The 25,774-nt window shown below is 55.6% G+C and overlaps 1 protein-coding gene across 4 annotated transcripts in view; it reads left to right on the top strand.

Annotated features, from left to right (window-relative positions):
* The window catches only part of CTDP1 (CTD phosphatase subunit 1), a 54,980-nt gene that overhangs the window by 11,901 nt on the left and 17,305 nt on the right, over window positions 1-25,774 (top strand). For 3 of the 4 annotated variants that reach the window (XR_012377255.1, XM_025860235.2, XM_073890121.1), the window contains exons 2-11: window positions 129-212; window positions 847-940; window positions 2,612-2,740; window positions 4,999-5,149; window positions 7,523-7,613; window positions 9,441-9,607; window positions 10,465-11,454; window positions 12,705-12,846; window positions 13,479-13,682; window positions 23,190-23,349. Coding sequence is in view for 3 of the 4 variants with exons in the window: in XM_025860235.2 (XP_025716020.1) it covers window positions 129-212; window positions 847-940; window positions 2,612-2,740; window positions 4,999-5,149; window positions 7,523-7,613; window positions 9,441-9,607; window positions 10,465-11,454; window positions 12,705-12,846; window positions 13,479-13,682; window positions 23,190-23,349 (2,212 nt within the window). In the remaining variant the exon portion in view is untranslated. The remainder of the gene's footprint in view (window positions 1-128; window positions 213-846; window positions 941-2,611; window positions 2,741-4,998; window positions 5,150-7,522; window positions 7,614-9,440; window positions 9,608-10,464; window positions 11,455-12,704; window positions 12,847-13,478; window positions 13,683-23,189; window positions 23,350-25,774) is intronic. The other variant, XM_025860236.2, reaches the window with a different exon arrangement.

The raw sequence follows: 25,774 nt of genomic DNA, 5'->3' as shown, positions 1-25,774 counted from the left end.
AGGTGGAAGTCGCTGGCAGAATCAGTACCAGACCTCGGGGTCTGTATACCCCCTGTGGTCGTGTGGTAAACCAAGGGATCATACTTCTTCCCTTCCTAATTTGGGACCATTTTCATCTCTGTTTCTAGGGCGGTTCTGGTGCGTTTGGAAGGATGTAGCCACCCAGTTGTCATGAAAGGCTTGTGTGCGGAGTGTGGCCAAGACCTCACCCAGTAAGTACCTGCAGCTCTCGGGTGAAAGGTGGTGCCTCTGGGTGCTTGAGATGGGGTCACCTACAGATTCAAAGGGGCATCCACCTCCGACAGCAGATGGCAGGCACCCTCCTTATCTGGCAACGCAGGTCTGTCTCCCAGGGAGGCATCCTTTCTGGTTAAGTTCTGAAAGCACTGGAGTGTGTCTGATGCTCACCCAGGTGTGGTGGGTTTGCTTTTTCCTTGCAGCCAAGCAAACTGTGCATCTGCGGTCGGCTTGCACCTCACGGCTCCCGGGTCCCCCCCCCCCCGGTCCCCCACCTTGCTCCCTGGGCTCCTTTACCACCAGCAGCAGGCGGTCACCCTCATTAGATGTGCAGAGCAGTGTGGACTGTCCTGTATTTTCATGTTCCAGCGTGGCCATCACAGTTCATTTCCGGGAGATCCTCGTGAGCTCTTGGTGAGAGCTTTCCTGTCTGCTTTCAGACATCAGATGACATTTCAGCAGCTGTGAGCAGAGTGAGACTCTGCACAAAGCTAGATTGACCATCACCTGAAGCATAGATTAGAATCTTGCCCCGCAGTCTCGCTTGCATTCTGTGGGTACTTGATCAGTTCCAGGTGTTCATCTCGGTGTGCTTTCTCTTGTCTGCAGGCTGCAGAGTAAGAACGGGCAGCAGCAGGTGCCTCTGTCCACGGCCACGGTGTCGATGGTGCACAGTGTCCCAGAGCTGATGGTGAGCTCTGAGGTAAGGCCTGCGTCTGGCAGAGGCGAAGTCTGAGAAATTTCCTGAGAACAGCAGGGAGCCCCTGTGGGCCTCTCTCACTGTGCAGAGGGCGACTGGGGAAAGTACCAGGCCTGTCATCATGATGCTTTCTCAGACAGCCCCTGGGGAGATGGGCGGTTTGTGTGGCATGTGCTCTCTGCCTGTGGTACGGAAGGCTGCGCATGTTTCTCTTTCCCAAAGTGGGGAGATGCCGGCCCCACTGCCCCTGAGTCGGGAGCTCTGTGGGGTGCTGTGGCTCCTGGCGCAGAGCGGGAGGCTGACAGACGGGAAGGCGGGAAGCCACTGGAAGCTGCAGGGGTGGGGATGAGGAGAGGGCATCGTGCACGCTGCCATGTGAGAAGAGTGGTAGGGCTGGGAGCAGGTGGGAGCCGGGCGGCTGTGCGTGAAGGGAGAAGTGTCGGGTTTGAGAGGTGGAGCTGGTGGAGTTGGGGGGCGGGGGGGGGGACGTGTGCCGCACAAGTCCTCGCGGAAAAGCACACGGAGCAGCATCCGTGGGGCGGCAGGTTGTGTGTGCTCAGAACAGTCTTCACTTCTCGCGCATTTTAAGAGTCTCGTGGGCGGTGTTGGTCCGAGGCGTCCTGACACCTCGTTTTCATGGGCCAGGGGTGCAGGTGCGGGGCGGGCACCAGGACGGAGTCTTCCACAAGTGGTGTGGAAGCTGGGCTCTTGTCTTCCCATGAGGCAGCTTCAGAGCTGCCCATTTTTGTAAGTAGGGGAGACGTTTTTCAGTGTTACAGTTCTGTCGGATTTGTGCTTTTGAATGATACATACCCGCTTTATTTTTCTGCGGGAAAGACAAAATGCCAGATACAGAATTCTGATTTTCCTGAATTACTGAACTTTAAACAACTGTAAATACAGAAGAGTGTATGAGTGAGAGGGAGAGACGGAGACACAGACAGACCTGGGAAGTTGGGGGATAAGAAGAGAAGAAAGGGTCCCCCGTTGTTCCTGCCATGACAGAATTACCACTGGTCTGTGTCCGTAGCCCCTCTCGGCGGCAGACGTAGCATTGTCGTGGCTGACTTGAGCAGGACCAGGAGCTTGTCTGTAGCAACGGGAACTGAACCGAGGAGGCAGAAGTGATGCGCACCCCGAAACACAGGCTGCTGGCCGGGGCCCCTTCCCAGAGGAGAGTCCCACGCCGGCCCCATCGGCCATGGTATGCCACACCGTCTCCAGGACCCACCTGGGTCTCTGCTGAGGTGAAATGGCATCCCTGGGGGCCTGAGACAGCTCCGCCACACCCCTGCCGCCTGCCTGTTGCTTCACAGTTGGCCATTTGCCTCCCACCTCAGCTTCCTGCCTTATTCTACAGCTTATTGCGTTCAAACAAACTTGACGGACTCAGCTGTTTTCTTTTCGCCTCTTTCATTGGTTAACACGTTAAGTTACAGAATTACGATCAGAAATCCTCGTGTCAACGGCCACAGGACCAAACGGAAGTGGCTCGGGAGGTGGGGGGTGCAGGCCGTGTGGCCCCAGGTGCTGTATTAGCACACGGGTGGGGCTACCCTCGTGCTGGTGCAGAGACCAGCAAAGAGCACCTCTCCACTTCCGTTTTTTCCTGACAAAATTGGATTTGGTTTTGGATCCAGATACACTTATTTATGGTTTTCCTTTTTACTTTAGCAAGCTGAGAAGCTGGGACGGGAAGACCAGCAGCGGCTGCATCGAAACAGAAAACTGGTGCTCATGGTGGACTTGGACCAGACGCTGATCCACACGACAGAACAACACTGCCAGCAGATGTCCAACAAAGTGAGCGCTTCTTGGGGCCAGGCAGGCTGACAGGGGTAGGCTCCCAGGGCCCATGCTGCTGGGGTTGTGTCCCTGAGGCTGGTCCTCAATGGGAAGCACCGGAGCACACTCCTGCCTCCTGGTTCACTCGGCCCCACTATTACCAGGTCCACACGTGGCCGTGTTAGTTGGGAGGGTTGAGGGTTCAGGACCTGGAAGACCTGAGGCCCGGGACCATACAGCGGGGTGGACAGCAAAGGAGGAACAGTCTTGGTGGGGACAATGAGCTGGTGTTGGCTACCTCCAGGAGTATCTGAAATACTGGGGGTAGGGGTACAGGTGGGTCCTGGGTCTGTACTCGAGAGGCTGCAGATACAGGGTGGGATTCTCCAGGGAGATTAATTTTTCAGAGAAAAGTAAAGGGTCAAGGATGGAACCCTGTTTAAGTCCACATTAAAACTCTTCCCACATTCCACTTCTTTTCCTTGGTATGGACCCTGAGAAGCTGACTTTCTTCTGGTCCCTTCAGAAGGCGTTTACGAATGCCTGTTACAGATGGCTCTCTGAAGGCTGAGACCAGCTTATACCATCATTAACAAATGAGGCCTCACCAACACAGAGAGTCATTTTTTAGAATTCTTTGCGGTTGGGCAGTCGATGCGTAGACTCTGTGTTAGATGTCAGGTCGTCAGCATCTGCAGATAGCGGTTCCTGATGGTGGCAGAGCCCCATGGGAAGGCCTCTGACAGGAGTGCTGAGGCCAGGCTGGCAGCTGGGGTTGGAGGGATAGGAGAGGTTTGGTCAGTGACAGCTGCGTGTCATCGGGGTTTTGTTACAAACTTGGCCTGAAAGAAGTTTGGCTTCGTAAACAGACACAGTGATAGCAGTGTCCATGTGGACCGTCTCCATCAGTCCCACAGGCAGTGGGGTTCTGCTTCCTTACTGCACACTGCGGACAGTGCGGGGTTGTCCTGACAGTTGTGAGCAGTGAAGTTCTCACTCGGGTTCAGTCCCCTCGCCCGTGAAGCAGCGTGTGCTGTTGAGCTGCCTCAGCTGTCTCTGTGTATCAAGAGATCTTATGTGGGTGTATGTTTGTGTGTGTGACGTGAGGTGTTTGGAAGTCCTTTGAGGTTGCTTCATTCATAACAACTACCCTGCTTTGCGAGTATCTTAAAGAGTCGGAGGACTTTATGTAGAGAAATACTTGCCGCACGTATGTTCCTGTGTGTATGTGGCCCCAACTGGCTGGGGGTTTTATTGTGCCTTTGAAGTTGGCACTTTTAATTAGTTCCATAAAGGTTTGAACTCGCTGTGACAAACCTGTTCCTCGCTTGCGTGATATACAAGCCGAAGGCCTCCTCCCATCCATGTGGACAGGCCTCGGCTCCGGCTGTGGCCGTATGGGTTCCATTCTCACCTCTGCCCCTGCCAGGCACTCCGGCAGCCGCTCACCACAGCTAGAAAGATGTGTTGCATTCTGAACTCTGGAGAGCCAAACTTGTGTTTTTAAGGACATTTCCACTGCACCTGTGGAGCAGGGGGGGGCCCAAGATTCTAGAATGCCACACTTCCACACGTTTCCGCAAAACAGCTGTGTTGTGAGACAGTTGACTAGTTTAGAGCCAGTCAAAAGTTACTTCAGACCAGGGTCACTTACCTTTATTTTTCAGTTCAGCATATTTTTACTGAGGAAATTAATGATAAACAGGATTGAAAGGATCAAAGCTTAGCTTCCTTAGGAAAGTAAACTTGTATATTAATCATGTGTAAGCAGATTAGTATTACTGATTTTAAGTGTCTACTAAAGGGGATTTGGAATACTATGTCAGCTTTTGTGCTGTATTTGTAAGTTAATAAACCTGCATATTGGAACAGTTGGGGAGCTGGACTAAATTACGTGGTTTACTCCTATTGCTGCCCCAGGAGGACGCTGTCGGTGGGTCACTGGACACCTGTTCTGGGTGCTGTGGCTCAGCTCCTCAATAAGGGTTCATGCTTGAGGAACCAGACACACACGTCATCACTCTGGGACACTTGCTTTATCCCTTATCAGAAAAAGACTGCGGACGAAATGGTTAGCGTAAGGATCTGGCGACATCGCTGAAGCCCGTGGTAACAGGGTGGTTACCTCAGTTGTCCTTCAGCAACTAAGAAGGCACGGTTCCCTCCGTAGTTACCACGGGTGTTGGTCGTGGGTGGGTACCACGGCAGGGGGGTGCAGTCTGGAGGTGCCGTCCCGGGCAGCTCCTGCCTTCTCACGGGCGTGTGTGTTTTTCCAGGGCATCTTTCACTTCCAGCTGGGCCGGGGCGAGCCAATGCTGCACACCCGTGTGCGTCCCCACTGCAGGGAGTTCCTGGAGAAGATTGCCAGGCTGTACGAGCTGCACGTCTTCACGTTCGGGAGCCGGCTGTATGCCCACACCATCGCAGGTGGGTGGCTCAGTCCTCGGTCACCCTGTATTCGCCGAGCGTTGTGTGAACATTGTCCACAGTGTTACTTTCAGTGACACCCTTAAAGATGGAGGGGAAAAATCCAGCTCTCCCAAACTCCATTCAGTCCCAGAGCTAGCTGTTGCTTCCCCAAATGCTTGGGCTGCTCGCACTCTGGTCAGGGGCACGCAGCGGGCCAGTTTGAGAGTTGCTCAGGACTGCAGGGAGGTAGAAAAGGACAAACTTCCTGTGTGAGCATACTTGAGGTGGTTTCATTAATTCGTTTGGAAGCCCCCTGGAGCCACGTTGCTGGTGTCTATCTGTACTTGACACTTGGAGTGCAGGCAGCTGTCTCTTGTTGTACGTGAGTGATGTGCTGATTTAGTGTTGGTGCTGCGCTTGGGCAGTGTGTGTCAGAGGCCTCCCTGGGCGGCGAGGTGTTGCACGCCGGTGGCAGCTCTGCCTGGGGACGGCAGGGCTCCAGTGCACTCCCACCGTCCGTGGACGTTGGCACCTGCATCAGATGCTGGCCACGACACCTTCATATTCATTCCAGGGTGGCCACATTAAGTACTTCTACATTGAAATGTTTTTACTGGTTGGTCTTGGTCTTTGTTGATGGGTAAGTGACTTTCGAATCCCCCTTCAACACATAGCACCTTTGTAATTTTCATCCCTGAGCTCGGCGGCCGTGTGTTGAAGTCGCGTCTTCTTGTGTTTGCCTTTGTTGAGTGGCCACCTGGTGTCCCCACTCCATGGAACCTGCATACCAGTGACTGAGCACCCCAAGCCGAAAGAGCGGTCAGGTCCTCAGGTGCCCACTTTGGGCTTTGTCTCCTGGCCACAGGATGACTTGGGCCTTCACCTCCGGAGCCATGGCATCTCTCCGGATCTCCGTCAGTGGGGTCCACAAAGGGGTAGTGAAGATAATACTGATTTAGGTAGAAGCGCCTGGGGGGTAGGGCGCCCCTGGAGGCTGAGAGGACATTCCTGGGGCCCTTGGGCAGTCTGCCTCTTCCCTGTGTCAGGCTGTGCTCTGTACCTTAGAATTCCCACATCCTAACACATGCAGACACGTCACAGGAAGTACCCCTTGCCACAGGCCAGGAGACCCACCGCTGCTGGGCGGCCGCCTCCAGCATTGGCAACGGCATCACGCACAGAAGAGGACTTGGGAGGAAGCCCATGGGACACGTGCCCCACATGGCTTTGAGGTGGTTGGGCCTTCAGAGGGCAGGTCGCCGGCACGGAAAGGCACCGGGGGCTGGGGGTGTTGAGCTTGGTGTCGGGTGGATTTGATTGTTGACAGAGGACAGTTGGAGGCCCTGCCGTGGTTTTTAACAACCACAGTTTCTATAGCTTCCTCATCCTGTCAACTTTTAATTTTGAAAGTTATCATTTTCTCAGGATGTATATTTTTGGTATAATTAGGATAGACCTGTTTTGTTAGAACGATTAAGAGCTTGGGGTGCTTTTCATTTATTTGATTGTAGAGACTAAGAACTCTGTGAGTAAGCTTCAGGTTTAGCCACCGAGTGGCATCAGTCCGTAGAGAATTTGCATGTTCTTTAGTAAGAATGAGTGTTTGCAACATTTCCTGTCGGAGCGAGTGCTCTCTGTTAGTAAATGCGGATGGCATGGGGATCCCACAGATGTAAACAGCTGGAGGTGGCAGCCGCTCCCCTGCGGTGTGGCGGGCCCTGTGCGCAGACACCAGAGCACCGGGACGCCTCTTCTGTGACAGGGTGTGTGAGTCACATGTGTGGTCTCGGGGTCCTGCTGGGAAGGTGGACGGGAGGCTGGCCTGCTCAGCGTGCTGCCCGACAGCAGTGGGCTGCAGAGGTGGGCCGCCGTGTCACGTTTATGCGCTGATGGGATGCACCCTAAAAAGATCTCCAGAGAACATGGTAGACCTGTCGGAGTAAGTGTGCGAGGCTGCCCGGCGCCTCGTTCGCCGCTTCACTTTGCAAACAGCCGGAGGCACAGGGAAGCTGCACAGTGGCAGAACCAGAATTCTTGGTCCCAGCCCCTCATCTCTGCATAGCGTGCTGGGTAGAAGTTATGTGTTCATGTGTTTATTGCTCCCGCAGACTCCACGCTCCCTGGGGGAGTAACACTGAGCTTTGTTTAGTCCTCGTCTTCTGTTCTCAGCCAAATTCAGGTCATGTTAAATTCAGCAAATGGTTAATGGACAGATGCCCTTAAACATGTTAAAAGGAACGGTAAGTGAATCACAGTCCTACCAAGAGAGACGAGAGCATTTGGTGCCAGAGTAGGATGCTTAGTGTCCTGATGCAGAAGAAGGGGCTTCGCTCTACACAGGGGGACATCAGCCAGTCACACGTCTGCCCTTGTTTTGTCTTCTTTTCAAAGGTTTTTTAGACCCTGAGAAGAAGCTTTTTTCTCATCGAATATTATCGAGGGACGAATGTATTGACCCATTTTCTAAAACAGGGAACCTCAGGTACGTACCTGGCTGTGTTCATTGAGGAGGTTCACTGTTCATTGTCCAGTGGAAAGCACGTCAGACCAGCAATTCCGTGTTTATTCTCCCCATTTCCGGCTTTATCTTCACAGCACTCAGAAACCCCGCTCTCTTCTGGCCAGGCTCCTTCCTCCCCCAGCTCCCTGAGTGTCCATGCCGTGGTGGGCTCCCTGCCGGACTCCGGGGCACGCGGGCCACACCCTCCCCAGAGGTCGAGAGTCTGGGCAGAGGGAACAAGAGCAGTGTGCTGGGGCTGGGGGGACGGGAGGTGACAAGCAGAGGGACCCAGAGCCCCTGCGAGTGCAGGGCAACTTGAAAAAAGGTGTTGGAGCCTCACAGTTGTATTCCCATAGGAGCTTGCCTGCCCTTAATCCTATTTAGTTTACTCCCAGATCCAGAGTCCCAGTCCCATCTGCTCCTGGTTCCATTCCCTCCCATCACCGTGTGCCCTGCCCGTCCTGCCCTCTGTGCTTTTACGGTGGGGCACCCTCACCCCCCAGTCCAAAAGGTTCTTGCACATGTTCACTCTGCAGAAGGAATTTCCCCATTTCTACCCTGAGAGGTAGTAACCCTCCCGTACAATACTGTATCAGCTGTAACGCATTTTCATGCACGTTGGTTCTTGGGGATGTTTGGGCAATAACGCTGTGGCTTCTGGTCTTCCACTGGTGTTGGCCATCCTCATGCAGCATTGCGTGTTTCAGATTTAGGGTGTCCCCACACACAGGGACCTATTCGAGGCCATAGGAACCAAGAGGAGAATCTGAAAGTCCCTGCTTCGCGTTTGCTAGTTAGTGTCAGAGTGAGCACATTGGTGAAGACAAAGGAAAGTGGGAGGTGTTGTCAGCGACGGGTTCAGGCATAGTACCCACAGGGACGCCGGAGGGGAGCGGCGTGCTCCCCAGCGGGCGCAGGTGACCAGCCCATGGCTCGTGTAGGTACAGGCAGTGGGGGCTCTTTTCCCAGTTTTTATCTCCCCCCGCCTGGAGTTAAATGTGCCGGAAAGCATGGACCATGTAAGTTACCTCAGCTGCTGTTTTACCTGTGGGAAACGGACTCAGGAAATAGTATTAATTCTGGACACATGAACATGTTTTTCTGGGTAGTTGTAGCCATTAGCAGCTATAGGACTGAGCAGTGCCAGGCTGTCCTCCCGAGTTTATTTCTAGATCCGAGACAAAATCCACTTTGAATTTTGAATGCTACGAGCCTATCCGAATCCCAGAATTGTGGACAGAAATAGAATTTCACAAGACCGTGTGAGGGTAGCACAGTGTGCCTCCATCTGTCAGGTGGCCAACCCTTGCTAACATGTTTGCTGACCCTGTACATTCTAATAACGTTTGGGGGCTTGAAAGAGACGTGCAGGTACATTGCAGGAAACCGTTGTTTGTTTTAGAGGGCTGAGATGTACGGTCCCATCCTCCCACCTTTACCTGGAAAGCCCTTCGCTGTGGGGCGGGCACCTTCAGACTGGCCCACAGGCTCGTCACCTGTATTTGTGAACGTACTGGGGTGTGGTCGTTTGTTAGCTTCCCAGGACGGGGACACGGCCCCCAGCGCTAGACTCTGTGCTGCAGCCCCGTAAGGAGCATCAGACACAGTGGAGAAAGTCTAACTATGTTAATGTTATTTTGTTTGGAAACTTTGAGAGTTTAAACATGAGCCAGACAAAAGCCCTACAGTGTAGTTTCCATCTGTGTCTGACTAATCCTTGATCTGCTGGCTACCTGTAAAAGATTATTGTTACTTTTAGTTGGTTATTTTTTGTAAAGTGTGCTAGTTCTGGTACATTTTGACTTCTAGAAATCTCTTTCCCTGTGGAGACTCAATGGTTTGCATTATTGATGACCGAGAAGACGTCTGGAAGTTTGCCCCCAATCTGATCACCGTGAAGAAATACGTCTACTTCCAGGGCATAGGGGACATCAATGCCCCATCTGGGTCTCGGGAGTCGCAGGCGAGAAGGAAAGGTGGGTGAGGGTCTTCTGGGCGGCAGAGGGGTAGGTGACAGTGCTTCCCAGCTCTTTTGTGGCTGCGTTGTTTCTGATTCTTTGCATCTCAGGCCTGGTCGTGTTTAGTTATAAAAACGAAAAGCATAATGTTTGGTTTCTGCCTTGGTTTTTTTTGTTTTTGTTTTTGTTTTTTAATAGTACTAACCTAAACATTTTCTCAGTTGAGTGAAGTTTAAAGAATTTGCTTAATTCATTGTGTCTGAATCCTGCCTCTTGTCCTGGTGTCTCTTAAAAGGCAAGCAGGACAGCGGGAATTTGGCCGTCGCGTTCCTTGGAAAGAGCGAGCTGGGGGGCGTAGCAGCTCCAGCTTGTTGGTGGTTGGCGCTGTGCCCAGGCCCAGAGCATGCAGGGAGCCACATGGCTTAACCTGTCGGGCGAGCATGAAGCCAGAGTCTGAAGAAAATTTGAGGTTTTGGTGGAAAGTGTGTCTGATGATCTTTAGTGTGTAAACACTCCATGTGAGGCCTGCAGTGAGTGCTGCAGTCAGTAAGAGCTGGAGGCCCAGGCCGGGGGAAGTGGGGCCTAAGGGAGACATACTTCTCAGGGCAGCCAGAGCAGGGCTGGGAGGCCGCCACTCGCAGCGTGGAAGCCTAGAGTGTTCTCTTCATTTCTAACCCATTGTAAAGACCAAGACAAAGTGACCATCTGTGGCCAGAAACCTAAAAATTTGCCTTTACAGCCAGACTTTGCCCAGCCCAGGTCTAGAGCACGATTAGAGCCAGACACGGGGGTGGGGAACCACCGTTGCTTTAACGAGAGCTTTCACGTTGGATGTTAAATAACAGTCACCCCTTTTCTTTTGTGCATACCTATAGTAAATCAGTCTCCGAAAGGGGCCGACATCCCAGAACAAGCTCCGTCCGTCAGGGAGACCGAGGAAGGACGGCAGGTTTCTGGGGTCGAGCAAAGTAATGGCCTCGGGAAGCCCACGAGGGAGCTCAACGGGGGTGCTTCTCCACGGGGGGACTGGCCCCTGCCTGGGCAGGAGGAGGAGAGAGGCAGCCGGCTCACTGCCCGTGGACCCTTGGCTGATGGCAAGGGCCCCCCAGCATGTGCTCAGCAGCCTGATCGGACATTGCCGGAAAAGCGGTCAGCTCAGGGCCTGGCAGGCAGTGACCTGGACTTTGACCTTTCCAGCGACAGCGAGTCAGACGCCCAGTCATCCTCCGATGGTGAAAGTGGGGAGAGGAGGAGCCTGGAAAGGCCTCAGGGAGCGCGAGATGCAGGGAAGGTGGCACAGCGGGGCGGCCCCCCTGGCCCAGGAGGGGAGAGGCCCACAGGAGTGAGTCCATGCGGAGAGTCTGCCCCAGGCTTGCATGCAGATGTGCAGGAGGAGGGTGAGCGGGACGGCCTCTGCGGGCTGGGCGGTGGCTCTGCGGATAGGAAGGAGGCCGAGACCGAGTCCCAGAACAGCGAGCAGTCGGGCATCACGGCAGGCGAGTCCCTGGACCAGAGTGTGGAGGAGGAGGAGGAGGGGGAGGAGGACGGAGATCAGGACGACCACCTGGTCCACCTGGAGGAGATCCTTGCCCGTGTGCACTCCGACTACTATGCCAAGTACGACCGGTACCTGTGCGGGGACAGCCAGGAAGCCCCCGACATACGGAAGATCGTCCCGGAGCTCAAGAGCAGAGTGCTGGCGGATGTTGCCATAATATTTAGTGGGCTGCACCCGACAAATTTCCCGATCGAGAAGACGCGGGAGCACTACCATGCCACAGCCCTTGGAGCCAGGATCCTCACGCAGCTGGTGCTGGACCCGGACAACCCCGACAGGGCCACGCACCTGATCGCAGCAAGGGCAGGTACGTGCGCCATGCCGGCCTGCTTCCCGCCATCCTGCTGGGGGGGGAGGCGGGGGCGGCAGACAGAAGACCACCCCGTGGTGCTCCTGGGGCCGGGCCCATCTGCACTGGCCCTACATGGCTGCTTGTTCCGTGGTGAGCTTTCAGAAGCCCTGTCCTGCATCAGTGCCTCATATGCGTCCACTCGTGACCCTATGTTGGTGTCGGAGTTGGTCTGCTTGCGTGCGTGTGTGCTGTCCGCAGGCGCTACCAAGCCAGGGGGCAGCACCTCGTGTCTCCTGGCCCGGCTGCTGCTGCGTGCTCCATGTCGTCAGGCTCCTCTGCCTGGAGTGGGGGGTGGAGAAGGGGTTGGGGAGTTGATGATGGAGCCCAGTCACATGGTTGTCAGCACACACAGTTCAGCGGGGAGCGGGCGGCTAAGCCTCTGAGAAGACTGAGCGCAAAGGTTCCGGCTGGAGCCACGTCCGTCCTAAGGAATTGAGGCTGAATATCACTGTGGGACGTGCAGTGAGCCCAGGGGCAAGGGGGGGAGGCACCTGGCTCAGCCCTGCCTGGGTGCCCAGAGCCCTTGTCCTCCCCTCCCCAGTCCCAAAGTCACTGCTTGTTCACTTGGAGACGCGTGATGGCTGACAGTGCCTGGCCTCTGCCCCCGTGGTCACAGCACAGTGTGGTCCAAGCCTGCGGTGGGCGGGACAGGTGTCCTTGCCAACCACCGAAGAGCCTTTCCGAGGATGCAGACATGTGCGCCTCAGGGACGCACCCACATGTCCCCCCGTCTTCCACTTGGCCTGCTTACACCCCAGCCGCTGTGGCCGCTGCCCCTCGGGGGGCTGCAGTAACAAGGTGACCTTGGTAGAGGGGGCCGGGTGGGGCTCTGAGCCCACGGCAGTGGCCGAGCCTTTGCCAGTGCCGAGCCCGTGGGTCCTGGGGAAGAGATGTCGGGCAGCTGGCTGCAGGTCACGGAGGCAGCGGGAGACTTCCCACGGAAACGGATGGGTGCCTGCTGGCTGGTGTGGTGGGGTCCATCAGATCCCTGCCCTCCCTGCAGGCCTGTCAGTGGGTCCAGTGAGACCCCACGGCAGGTCCCCGTTCTGTGGGGCGGGCCGGGGGCAGGCAGCACTGGTTGGACGGTGAAGTCCCGGATTCCAGAAACAGTTCGTGCCAGGCAGGGTTCAGGGCCCAAGTGAGTGATTCGAGGCCGCCACATGCCTGCAGGCCAGGCTGCACTGACTGAGGTGGTCTCCCTGCAGGCACAGAGAAGGTGCGCCAGGCCCAGGAGTGCGGGCAGCTGCATGTGGTCAACCCCGACTGGCTGTGGAGCTGCCTGGAGCGCTGGGACCGGGTAGAGGAGCAGCTCTTCCCGCTCAGGGATGACTACGGCAGAGCGCAGAGGTGAGCGCCACACCTGCACCTGCCTCCCACTCCCCACCCTCAGCACGGGGCACCGGCCGGAGGACACGAGCTTCCATCCCTGTGGTCCCTGCGGTCTCCGCGGCCACCAAGGCCAGGCCCTCCCCACTGGCACTCCCAGCCCTGCAGAGCACAGACTCTAGAACGCCGTCACCATCTCGAAAAGTTAGTTGCTTTTTCTCCCAGCAACACCAGCAGGGAGGCTTAGCAGGGAGGCTCGGCTTGCCTGCGCTTCCTTCCTGGCCTGGGGGCAGTGTCCTGAACGACGTTGAGCCTTCGTGGAGTCCCAGTGGCCAGGGCGACAATGACCAGAGTGAGGGGTGGTTGGGAGTCTGGTGGGGCAAGGTGGTTCTGTACGTTTGTCGGGGACGGTCTGTTCTGCTGAGACCAGCTTGAGAAAATGCTTCCTGTTCTTTGTCAGACTTTGGCTGTTGTGTTTAGGGGTAAAGTTCTGGAACAGGCGTCAGAGGGACGGTGATCGCAGACTCCAGCTGAGGCCACAGGCAGGCCACGGGGCACGCACTCTTCTCGTCTTCATCTGGACGGGCCTTTGGCCGCATCTGGGCCTGAGCCTGTTCCAGCGCTTTCTCATGGCCCTTGTTCTGGTCCCGCAGGGAGGATGGCCCAGCAGCCTTTCCTGACAGGCAGGGTGCGCTTCCAACTGCCTTGTTCCACCCAACGCCCGTCCACCCCAGGGCCCAGCCTGGGCCAGAAGTTCGCATCTATGACGCCAACACGGGCAAGCTCATCCGGAAAGGTGCCGTGGGCCCCGGGCCCCCTGGCTCCCTGGCGGTCCACACGGAGCACTCCTCCTTCAGGTACATGGGCCTGGGAGCTGTCTTGCAGCAGCAGGGTGCCTCTGAGCGCCTTGGACTACCATGCTCACTGAGAGCTGACCAAAAGCGGTGCTGGTGGGACGTGGAGTTGGGGGTTTGCTGCATCCTGAGCTGGGGCCGGGCTTCCGCACTGAGGCATCGGGCCTTTGCATGTTCTGTCCTGTCCTGGTCTCTGACACCAGAACAGATAGGGCCGGGGTCTAGCCTGTGAGATGTCTTGCGTGTGCCAGACACGCTCTCACATTGGCTCAGGCTGTCTCCGACAATCTGTTCCATCTACAGACCAGACCTGCACCCTGATAGCGGCCCACGTCCCTCCAGCAGGAAACCCCCTGTGCCAGTGCCCCCTGGTCTGTCCCTTCTGCAGTGTGGAAGGCGGCGGCGTAGGGTGGGAGGGCCAGAAGACAAGCCAGCTCTGGGCCTCCCCTGGCATCCCGTCCCACTTCCTTGCCCAGATCAGACCAAGGGAGGGGGTAGCAACAGGAACGTAAGGGAAAGAGCCCTTGTCGGGTCAGTTCTGCCTTCTCCCTTCTGAGCTCTAAAGAGGTGTAGACGTTGATTTCAGGACACACTCTGTGTCCGTTCCCTTGTCCTGTATGTTGTGAGAGTTCATTTTTATTGCTGAAATGTTCTCTGAGATGGTGAGCTCACCCCAGTTTTGAGGTTCCTGCATTTGAAGGGAATCCATGGGTGTGCAGGATGGCAGGGCACTGCTCCGGGAGCCCTGAGGGACATGCTGATCTCCCAGCTCTGAGGCGTGAGGTGTTGGACCAGGCTGTGTGGGTGCAGGTCAGGGGAGCCACTCCTGTGAGGTCTGGGGTAGAGACAAGGTCACGGTTAGTGGAGATTCTAGAGGTGCTTCTGACAAAGTGCCTGTCGGGAGGCCGTCAGAGGGACTCTGGCCCCAGTGGGAGGCCCGCATGGCAGCAGGAGGAACATGCAGCTCCAGAGCTGTTGGGGGCGGACAGCCGGCTTCTCGGGGCTCTCTGTGGCCGGGGCAGTGTGAGGGGAGACTCGCCGTACCCTGGCACCTGAGCTGTGGTCCAGATGGAGGCAGGTGTGAATAGATGCTCCCAGGAGGGGAGAGCTGGGTGGGACAGCGCGACTTAATGTGGGTCGGCTGGTGAGCTGCTTACAGGTGGTGATCTCAGTGCTGACCGCCAGGGCCTGGGACTGAGCGCACTCATTCTGCTCGAGGAGTGTGCATGGTTCCACACCCCCTCAACCGGCTCTCCCCTTGGGAACGTGCCCCTGGAGTGTGACTATGGCACATGGCACGCCTTTTATCAGACTAATCCTCCTGCCAAAGATGAATAACCAGAAAAGCTGTGGTTGGGAGGCACTCGGCTCAGCTTGTATGGAGCGAAGCCAAGCACATGGGCTCTGGGGACCGAGCGTGGGGTTGAAGTGGTCGGCACAGCTGGGATTTGGGACAGGGTCCCAGAGAGAGGGGGACAGAGGCTTTCAAGTAACAGTGTGGCTGTGCTCGATGAAGTAGGACAGGCAAAACAGGTGAAGGGTGGAGAATGTCAGCCGAGACTTGTCGCCGGTACAGAAAACAGAAGCATGTTCCAGAACCGGGAAGTCCCAATGTAAAGTTAACTGGGAGGTGGCCAGTAGATACCATGCTGGAAGCAGCAGAGAAGAACGGGAGCGAGCTGCGGCCCCTGGGGCAGGTCAGGGTGTGAACTTAATCTCTGCAGACTGGCCAGAGCCAGGGAGAAACAAATCCTCAGGTCCCGTAACTTGTGACACAAGCTAGATAAAGGAAGACGAGATATGTCCCTCGCCGTCGGGACTCTTGATCTCTGGTTGTGAATTTGAGCTCCACGTTGAGTGTGGAGATTACTTAAAAACAAAGAGTTAAACCAAAAACAAGAAGAAAGTGTATGTTTTATACGTGCAGTATGAGTGTATATCCTGGTCCGACAACCACTAATATTGATACTAATGTGAATGACCTACGATTAAAATACTCCTAAATGTTAAACAGTATCACCTAACACGTGTACTTATGTAACAGGTCAGTTTTACGTCTTAAATGTGAGTGTGTATACACAGCAGAAAAGCAAAAGCAGTTTGTTTTAATTGCCACAAGTACAACAGGGTCAGTAACCTTCGAATGTAATAGGATTGTCTGAGAAAGAAAGACTAGGCGTTTGATAGCGCTCGGGCCGTGGACAGAGATTAACATGGAGAGGCAGCAGCGGGTACCGTGTGGACGGTGTGCGTGCACAGGAGGGGTGAGCAGGGCCCGGGTCTCCTGGCGGGATGTGAGCCGTGGAGAGAAGGGAGGAGGGAGGGAGGCAAGGGGTCCCAGCAGGCCAGGTGGCAGGGCCTCCACTTGAGAGGGGACTTCTTGGATGCTGGCAGGTGCACGGGGACAGCTGCCTCGCCGTGGCAGAGCCTGAGAACGCCCGCACAGCTGCGGACGGTACAGACCGGAGGGAGCAGAAACAAGGTGCCAAGCAGGCAGAGCTGGGTGCTCGTGCGGTGGGCCTGCACGTCTCTCCTGCCGAGAGAGTTGCTTTGTGGAGCTGGTTGTATTTTTTTTTTTTTTTTTTTTTTTTTGGAGCTGGTTGTATTATGAACACAGGCAGCTCGGCCCCCTCAGTGGTGTCCTGGGCAGAGCCTCCGTGACCCTGACGCCAGGGGACGGGCTTGCAGAGACCCTGATGCGCGTGTGGGAACACTGCCGGGCACCTCCTGAGTCCTGGCTCAGGGACATTTGCTCAGAGCAGGTGCTGACACCGTGTGTTCTGCGTTTGGGGGACACTGGTGGACACCGGGAAGAGGTGCGGGACGGTGGACATCTGCACCCTGTGCTGGGGTCTTTGGGGACGTGGGATGCTGCATTGCCTTTCTTTCTCACTTCATGGTTCTCACTTCACAGGTGTTTATACAGTTGGGGGGAGGGGTCCCCTGATTTCTTGTCCTTTCACGTGGGCAGTGCTGTGGCCTGTACCTAGATATCCCAAGCACCGGACTCAGCCAAGGTCGTGTGCTGTCCCTGCTCCCTGGGCCGATGGATGGTGGTCCCAGGTCAGGTTTAGGAGGAACACGGACTGTGGGACGGGGGTAAGGGGCTGCAGTGAATCTGCACGTACCGGGACAGATGGCCCAGCCACAAAGGTGAGAGTGTCTCCCGCCTTCCAGAAGTCGTCCCACGGCAGACAGCCTTCCGTTCATGTCTCTCCTCGTTGACTCGAGTTGACACCCTCCTGTGCTCATCGCCCAGACTGACCCAGACAACTGAGCACTGAGAGCTGAGCAATATCATGATTTATGACAGTGGGGGCGGGGGCTTCTATCACAAGGATCTGGAACTCCCTCCTCGAGGAGGCGCTGCACTGCTGTCCGGACGGTTGTGTGGTTCAGATTCTTGCCGCGGATGACGTCGTGCAGGGAGTTACGGTCTGCGTCCGGGAAGGTGTGGAGGACTGGACAGGGTGCGCGTTAAAAGCATGGATCACAAACCAGCACCTGCCTCGCGGCTTACAGTCCTCTTACGTCGTCAGAAGCCGTCCCGAGTCTGTGCTATGCTGATATTTCCGTGAGCGAGTCCTGGTTTTTAGAATCTGCTTTTCATCTTGTTGGAAGTTAGATCACGAACCTTTTGAGTTAATTCTCTGAAGCATACAGAACAAGTGTCTGGAATGTTTAGAAGTGGGGTTCAGAGTTGGTTTGGGGACTGTTGAGGCTGGCTCACAGTAAGTGGCAGTGGGCCAGGGACTTCCAAGGTGTGGGCGAAGTAATGAAGTGTTGTCTGAAAACACTTGCAGATGGTAAGCTGAACTTGAATACAGTCGAGTGCCGCTGTTTCACATAGAACGGTAACAGTCAGGCAACAGATAACCGCCTATTTGTTCTGAAAAGTGTGTAATTTTTGTGAACAGCGGCACTTCGGCTTGAGAGCATGGAAGAACCGTTCGGCCTCGTCTTCTGGGAGGAAAACGCACGCTGCGTGGCAGCTTATCTGGAGGTGGCTCTGGTGAAGTTTTCTTTCTTTAGCTTGGAGGTGTGATTTCCACCCCAGCGTTCACTGAACAGTGTAGGTGAGCAGCAGGATGGTAGCACCGTCGGTGAACGCGCGTCAGTCCCGTGCGTGCGCTGGTGGGAGCCTGTCGCCTTCACTGCGGTAACTGTATCTTTTTCCTCACTCGTGTGTAGGACACTGTACGTTGTAAAACCGATGAAAGAAATGACCCATTTCTACACGGGGGGCGGCCCCTGTCTTGGCACTAGTCCAGAACCCGGAGGCAAGAGGACCAGGCAGGCCCGGGTCCCGCTCCCACAGGCGCTTGTGTAGAGGGAGAGGCCCCACGCCATTCATCGTTGCGGCATAGAGTAAGGGCGTCCTTTCTGCGTAGAGCTAGAGCTCCCCGTTTCTTTGATTTCTCGTTGGACCCACACACGCCTGTGTCCTCAGTCCTCCGTCCACGCACAGCTACCCAGGCACCTACAGGTCCGTGTGCACCGTCAGCCCTCAGAGATGCAAGCTGTCCACACTGCAAATCCTTGGAATCACAGGCTGCGAGGCCTGCACCAGCTGCCCGCCCCTTCGAGGCTCTGGTCCCCTGTCCCTGTGTGTCGAGGGCTGCAGGAAGGAGAGCCCCAGGAGGGGTGGCTCCGCCCCATTCTGAACCTGGAACCCCGCGCAGACCCTATTGTGACAGGGTGCACTGACACTGTTCTGTGTGCTTGTCTGACCGAGGCCCTGAGATCTGTATCTGTCCTCCTTGGATGGTTTTAGTTCTGGGCTGGGGTGCTGGCTCTCCTGGGGACTTGGGATCAGAGCTCCTTGGGGCTCTCCTGCTGTTGCTTGCATGTTGCCAGGTTCTGTCCACCTCGCCCGAGGCAGGGTCGAAGGGCTTCCACAGGCAGTGATCCCAGGACGTGCCTGGAGGGCAAGGTGAGAGGCCTGGTCGGGGAGTGGAGGTGGGGGGGGTTGAGCAGCCAGAACCACAGGGGCTCACCTCGCAGTCAGTCTAAACTTACACCCCTGCAAGCACAGAGCCCAGAATTCTGAATTTCATTTTTTACCCGTCATTATAATGTGCTATCAGTTGTAAACATTTTGGGGGGTTTTTTCCATTATTAAACTTTTTATTTGGGTGTCACCGTAGACCCACAGGCAGGTGTAGGAAGTAGGAGAGATCCCGTGTGCCCTCGCCCTGGTTTGCCTGTGGTAGCATCTTGCAAACCTGCAGCCCAGTCTCACCGCCAAGGTGTCGGGGACACAGAACCGCCACCACCCCTGGGGCCCTCCAGTGCCCACCTCCCTTCCGCCCCCTCTGTAACCCCCCCAGCGACCGCTGACCCGGCTCCTCCCCGTCCTTCGGTCAGTCCAGGAGTGCCATGCACACAGGCTCTTGCGCTCAGCCCAAGACCAGCTGCACTGTTGCGGCATTGCTCACACATGCTCACACATTCTCTCCTGCGGCCGAGCAGCCTCCTGGGTGTATCCAGCCCCGGGCCCCCCAACAGAAGGCTGCTCCGAACCTTTGTGTCTGCGTCCATTTCTGTGGGACCGGTGCCCCGGGGGTGTACCTGCTGCGCTGTGTGCTGAGTGGGTGCGCGGTTTTCCTCTGGAGGAACAGCACCATTTCGCATTCCCACCAGCAGTGCAGTCCTCCCTGCACCCCGCCCGCGTTTGGAGTAGACACTGTTCTTGATGGTAGCCGCTCTGACGGGCGTGTGCGCCCCGCGGGGACACGCTGGCCCCTGAACATCCTCCTCTGTGAAGCGTGTGTGTGTCTTCGCCTGTTTTCCAACCGGATGGTTATGTGACTGCTGAGTTTGATGGTTGTTTGTGTATTTTAGGTATTATTTGTGAGCGGTGTGGCTGGAAGGTATTTTCTCTGTAGCTTTTCATCTTCACAGAGTTGGGCGAAGCCAAAGTGTTTCATTTTGATGAATCAGGTTCTGTGTGTCAGTTTTCTTTTCATGAATTACGCATTTGGTGTCAAGTCTGTGAACTCTCTGTGTGGTCCGAGATCCTAAAGGTTTTCTCTTATGTCTTATTCTCAAAGTTTCATAGCTTTTATGTTTTATATTGAAGGCCATGATCCATTCTGAGTTTTTGCACAAGGTGTGAGATTTTCGGCTGGGGGTCGGTTTTCCTCCCACACTGTTAGCTGAAAAGGCGTCTTCCATCCGTTGCTTTGGTGCCCATGTCAGGTGTGGAGGGTACATCTGTTTGGGTCATTTCTGGGTTCCCACCTGTTCCCTTGATCCGCAGACGTTCTTGCTTTTCTTGATCTTAAGGTGAAAGCATTCCATTTTTTTTTAAGTATGATGTTGGCTCTAGGTTTTCTGTAGATGCTCTTTACCAAGTTGGGAGAGTTCTCCCTCCTTCTTCCCAAGTTCCTGCGAGTTTTTATCCTGTATGGGTATTTAACTTTTTAGGTGCTTTATCTATAGTGATGCGGTAAAAGGGTTTCTCTTCTTTGGCCTGTCGTTCGAATTACAGGTCTCTCGCTGCTTTCGAGACTCTTTTCCTGGTTTTGAATAATAAGTTCGATGAGGATGTGTCCTAATGTGGATTTAGGGGTTTATCCTTTTTGGATTCACTCAGCTTTTTGAGTCAGAAAGTTTAATGTCTTTTGCCAAATTTAGGACATTTCCAGCCCTTGTTCTTTGAGGACTTCTCCAGCTCTGCCATGTTTCTCCTCCTCCTCGGATCGGGGACGCGAACACTGGATGTTGTCCTCTTGCGTGTTCTGAACAGTCTCTTTTCTCCTATTGTTCAGACCGAGCAATTTCTACTACCCCTCAGGCTCACTGATTTTGTGGTTTCTGTTCCCTTCCTTGTGAAGTAGAGCCCATTCCCTGCGTCTTTAAAAATTGTGCCTGTCACAGTGTTTTCAGTTCTCAAGCTTCTGCTCGGCTCTTCTTTGTGTCTTCTGCTTCTTTGCCGGGTTTTCTCACTTAACGTTTCGTGGGCCTGTAGTTCTTGTGGCAGCATCTTTTCCTGCGATGCGATAACATCTGTGTCAGGACTTGTATCATCTTTGCCATCTCAGAGGTGACGTTTATTCAGCTTGAGACCTTCCTGGTTCTTGGTAGGACGAGTGATTTTCGACTGAAGCCTGGACGGCTTCATATCACGTTGTGAGCATCGGGACCTTATTCAGACCTTGTGCCTGGCTGTCTCTGCCCGGCTGTGCGCCAGCAGCCCAGGTGGATGCACTGCCTCACCTGTGCCCAGCGGGAAGTCCAGGTGTGCACCGGCCTCGTTTGGCACCTGCGTGGGGGTGGTCATTGCTGCCGCCAGGCCGTGGGGGCTCCGGCTGTCCCCGGGGGTCACTGCTGTTACCGCTGGGAGAAGACGAACATCTAACCCTGACACCTCCCAGCCTGGACTGGGGGCTTTGTTACCGGCAGGGTAGGGTGCTTGTCCAGGCTGCTGCCTGCGTTGGTCTCCATGGACACGGCATGGTGGTGGGGTGCTTGTTACAGGCTGGCTGGGAGGAAGGGCCTTGGCTCCCCACTCAGCCTTCCCGGAGACTGCGGGCGGGGACACAGCTTGTGGTGGTGGCCTGCAGTAGAGCGGTGCCTCTCAGGCGTTCCTGTCCTACAAGGCAGCCTCTCTTTGAGCTGCCGCTGCAGAGAGCAGCCTGTTCTTGGGGCTCTGTGTCTGCCTGTTGGTGCTTCGTGTCGCCCGCTCCTGGTCCTCCTCCTCCGTCCGTCCCCTGTGGTCCCCTAGAGGCCCAGGTCTAGGGTTGAGCTCCCAGGAGGGTGGCAGAGGCCCACCTGCCTGCCTGGGACTGGAGGTCAGCTTGCAGCTCAGAATAGCAGTGAATCCCTCTGTGTTTTATTTTCTCTTGCACTTGTCGTCCCGTTTGGGGGGAGCTGTGCGAGCAGCATGGTGTCAGGAACAGGGAGCTCTTGTCCTGGGGGTTTCATCCCCCAGAGCTGACCACGTCAGACATAGGAACTGAGCTGTCTGGGAGACACTCATTCACGCGTTTCAGAGTAACAGGAAGCCATTGCGTGTTAACACAGTATCGCGTTTTTAACAAGATAGCGATTTGCCAGCGGATAAGAAGCATAAGGAAAAGAGCAGCTTGTTTGCATTTTTGTGGCTCTGGCTAAGGACGGTGCTTGCCCTCTGCCTCTGTGCCCACCTGCTGGGAGCTGCCCTTTGGTGGAAACACAGGACCAAGCTCTGCCGCCTCCGGTGTGGGGTGTTGCTGGCGAAGGGAGACTCGGGGGCCCTTGGTGTGGTGGCCAATCCAGTGCCCTGTGAGATGAAGAGAATCGTGCCTTTTCGAGGGCCAGCGCCCATGCAGATGTGGCTTGGCCGGCCCACGCACCCTGACCAGCGGCCCCTTGGGGCGGGGGGGTCACCCGCCTGCACATTTCAGGTTTTGGTTAAAGCTGAAACCAGTTTTCTGAGGGGAGACTGTAATGTACTTGTTTTTAAGATACTTTGCTGTCTTCCCGATTTGGGGCCACCGGTCAGTGGGGGTGGCGGTGTCCTGGTGCCAAGGCGGGGAGCTGTGTGGACACACTGGTGAGGTGTGTGCTCTGACGTTTGAGGAAGAAGAGGGCGGCGCAGTGTGGTGGCGCTTTATGTTCATCGGGGAGAAGTCTCACTTCCTAACATAGCTGCTTCTCTTCACTTACGGGGTTTGGATGTAGCACCCCTGTTTTTCCTCAGAATCATGAGGTTTTACTGTATCAGCATCTCAGGGAGGGAGCATGTGACTGGCAGTGGCCATGGGGCCCGAGGTGTCCTCGTGCAGGCTCCGACCCCAGTGAGCAGCCCCTAGAAGCAGCCACTTGGGGCGGACCCGCCAGCCATGCATGAGCCCCTCATCTCTCAGGGTCATGACATGCGAGAGCGTGTGCTTGGGTCTGACGCGGAGGCAGACGTGAGCGTGGAAGGTGCCGGGAGAAACTATCCCGGCCAGCCTGGGGTGGGCCCCAGGGAAGAGCATTGCCGCAGCACTCGCTGTTTTTTTGTGTTAATATTTGACCGTCTAACAGAACTGTGCGCTCGTCGTCCCGAATTGCCTCCCCTGCCCTTCGGTGGACGGCTGACTTCAGCCCCGTGCACCGGCTTCCTAGCGCCGCACATTCTTTCGGTTCCAGAGAATGTGGATAGAAACAATTTGTTGCCTTTGTCGTTTTAAGAGTCTTATGACTTGCATGACTGTATTTGAGAATAAATAACATTTCCGGCTGTTTCTAGGAAATTGTTCAGTAGCTCTTCACATTTTGCCCTTTGTTCTAAAATGAGGGAACCAAGTGCAGTGGTGTTGTGTTGGCACAAGAAGGTAGGTGTTGGCTTCCAGCCCGAGGGGGCGTCACTCGGATTTGGGGAGTCAGCTCTGAGAAAGCATAAGTAGGCGCTGTTGAGAGACACGGTGGGTTTTCGTGACTAAAATGCTCTCTGTTTGTATGTATTTATGTACCTGCTCCAAGAGCCAGGAGTCCTTCAAAGTGCCGTTCCTCACGTGGGACCTGTGACATTCATTTCAGAGTGGTTCAGCCGCCGCGGCAGATGCTTGCTCAAGAGCTGCCAGATAACCGACCCGGAGAGCAGCCCGGCCCCAGTGGACGGAAGCGACAGCCCAGCATGTCAGAGACAATGCCACTGTACACGCTCTGTAAGGAGGACTTAGAGAGTATGGACAAAGAGGTGAGGCCCGCGGGCGCCAGCGCGCCAGGGGCAGGCGCGGACCGCGCTCACGCACCACCCTTGGTTTCCCAGGGACGCTTCCACTGAGAGATGTGCAGCGGCCTTGAGTGACGCGTCAGGGCATCGGCAACACTGGAAAGCCCGGCTGCGACCCACCGGTGGGGCCGACGGGCGAGTGCTCGCCCCCATCGTTGACGAGGGCCCGGCCTCGGGTGGGTGGGGCTGCTGGTGGCCTGCACGGCCCAGCGGGAGACCCTCGATGACCGCCTGCCTGGGTCACGGCCGGCAGTTTATTGTAGGATCTTACCGTTACACCGCTAAATAGATTTAGGCCACATCGCTGGGGTTTTTGTTTTTTTAAATGCTTAGTTGTGGGAATAAGGATAATAGGGCCTGAGCCTGTTTTGAATCGGAGACTAAATACGGTGGGGATTTTTCTTTCGGAACCAAACAGCACTAAGCTGCAGATAATTTTGTAAGTCTGTTGTCTGTCTCCTGGGTCGTCTTCAGAAATGACCGACACTCACATGTCAGCCCATCCTGAGTCCTGTCAGCCCCCGGGCCCTGTGGCCCTCATGCCCTGCCCTAGGCCAGCGCCCTTGAGAGGGTCCCACCTGCCTGTGGGGGTCTCCGTTTATTTGTAGGTGGTTGTGCAGCTTCTGTGCAGAAAACCACATCACGCATCCGAGTGCACGTGGCCCCTTCTTGGCACACTCCCAGCCGGCCCCTTGGCGGCCTCACTCTGCTCCAGCACCACGCCACGCTCTGTGTTCATGGCGACCACTGGGAAGATGCATACCCAGCAAAACGTTTCTTAGTTTATTTTCAGTCGCAGCAGGAAAATGTTACACTCAGCACAAAATCTCACCAGCATCTCAGGTTATCATCTTCAGATGCTGGTTTACCTGATGACGGTTACACCGTGTTTGCAGATGTGCTGAATTCCTCTCTCTGCCATTTTTTTGAACATTAGCTGGTATATGTGCTGTTTTTTGTTTCATAAAAATGTCTTCTCCAAAAAAATTTCCTCAGTGCTATTGTATATCTCTAAGGGAGTTGCCGACCCCGCAGGGGCCCTAGGGGTGGGGCCGCCGGCACCTGCCTCCCCCGTCCTCCTGGCCGCCCGGCGACGCTCCGGTCCTGGGAGGCAACGCTGATTGCGGCACTCACTCCATATCAGAGGGGTGGGAATCTTACCGTCACTCTGAGAAATAAAAATTAGCCTTCAAGCCTTACGTCTGGCTCCTCAGCAACAGGAGGTGTGGAGGGCGAGAGCAGTCTTGGACTTCGGACCGGCAAGCACTGGGCTGTGCCGTAAGTGGGGCGAGAACAGAGGTTCAGTCCCATGCATCCGGCCAGGGAGACCACAGCTGCGTTTGGGCACAGACGCTGGGCGCCCTGCCCAGTGGCAGCCAGAGCCGAGCCTCCACCCCTGCTCCTCTAACTGGATTCCCAGTTCTTGGGAAGCACGGTGGGCCACAGACTGCACGGTTTAGAAATCAGAAGCTGAGAAGCAGGGAGACGAAGGTGCGCAGCCCAGCCCATGTACGACGGGGTCCCTCTTGTCTGCGGTTCCATCCGGAGCAGAAAAGGTCCCCAAGAGCCACAGCAAGCAGCCGCGACTGGAGGGACAGTCCCGGGCCCCTGGCTGCTACGTGTGGTCAGCGGGTGGTGCAGCGGCCACAGGTGGTCTCAGAGCAGCTTCATGCCAGGTCACGTGGGGACGTCCTGAACCGAGTGTGCCCCCGACAGGAGGGACACCCAGGTGTCAGAAGATGCTGTGGCCACCCGTGTCCCCTTCTGAAACACCCAGACGCCCAGAAAGGGTCTTTAAAGCACCGTTGTCCAGGTGGCGGGAGATGCACATCGGCCTCACGGAGTGCTGCTAGAAAGCAGACACGTGGCCTCAGCGGACACTGGTCTTGGGCCCTTGCTCTGTGAGTTTGAGGAAGTGACACTCAGTCCTGCGTCCGCTTCGCTGAGTCTCACGCAGCGTGCCGCACTCACCTCACACAGCTCTGGATCAGGAGGAGAGCAGATACTGTGAGATGAGGACCTGTGTGACGATCGTGCTTCACAGGCAGGTTTCTGAGAGCACCCCAGTCTGCGAGGCAGTGACCCGGAGGTCTTCCGTTAGAGTAGAAGGGAGGGTGAGGCTTGTAGGAAATCCTGAAACCTTTGGAGAGAAGCCCAGGAAGCTTCCTAAAAACTGGAGTGGGTTGATAGAAAGGGGTCATGTTTCTACCAGCAACATGTTGGACTGGTTTTATTTTCTAGCAGCCCTCGTTCTTTTGAGATAATTCAGGGTGGATTGCTTTTCCAGAGTTGTCCTGGTTTCTGTAGAAATTTGTACACATCGGCGAACTGACTTAGGTGGCCTGCTTTTTGTGTTTTTTTCTTGGATTTATCGAGAACGTCGACTGAA

This window comes from Callorhinus ursinus, unplaced genomic scaffold, assembly GCF_003265705.2.
Source record: "Callorhinus ursinus isolate GAN/ISIS: 27379988/994484 unplaced genomic scaffold, GSC_fseal_2.0 scaffold128, whole genome shotgun sequence".
Lineage (NCBI taxonomy): Eukaryota > Metazoa > Chordata > Mammalia > Carnivora > Otariidae > Callorhinus > Callorhinus ursinus.
The sequence above is the reverse complement of the archived record's forward strand: the minus strand, read 5'-3'. Positions and strand labels throughout refer to the sequence as shown.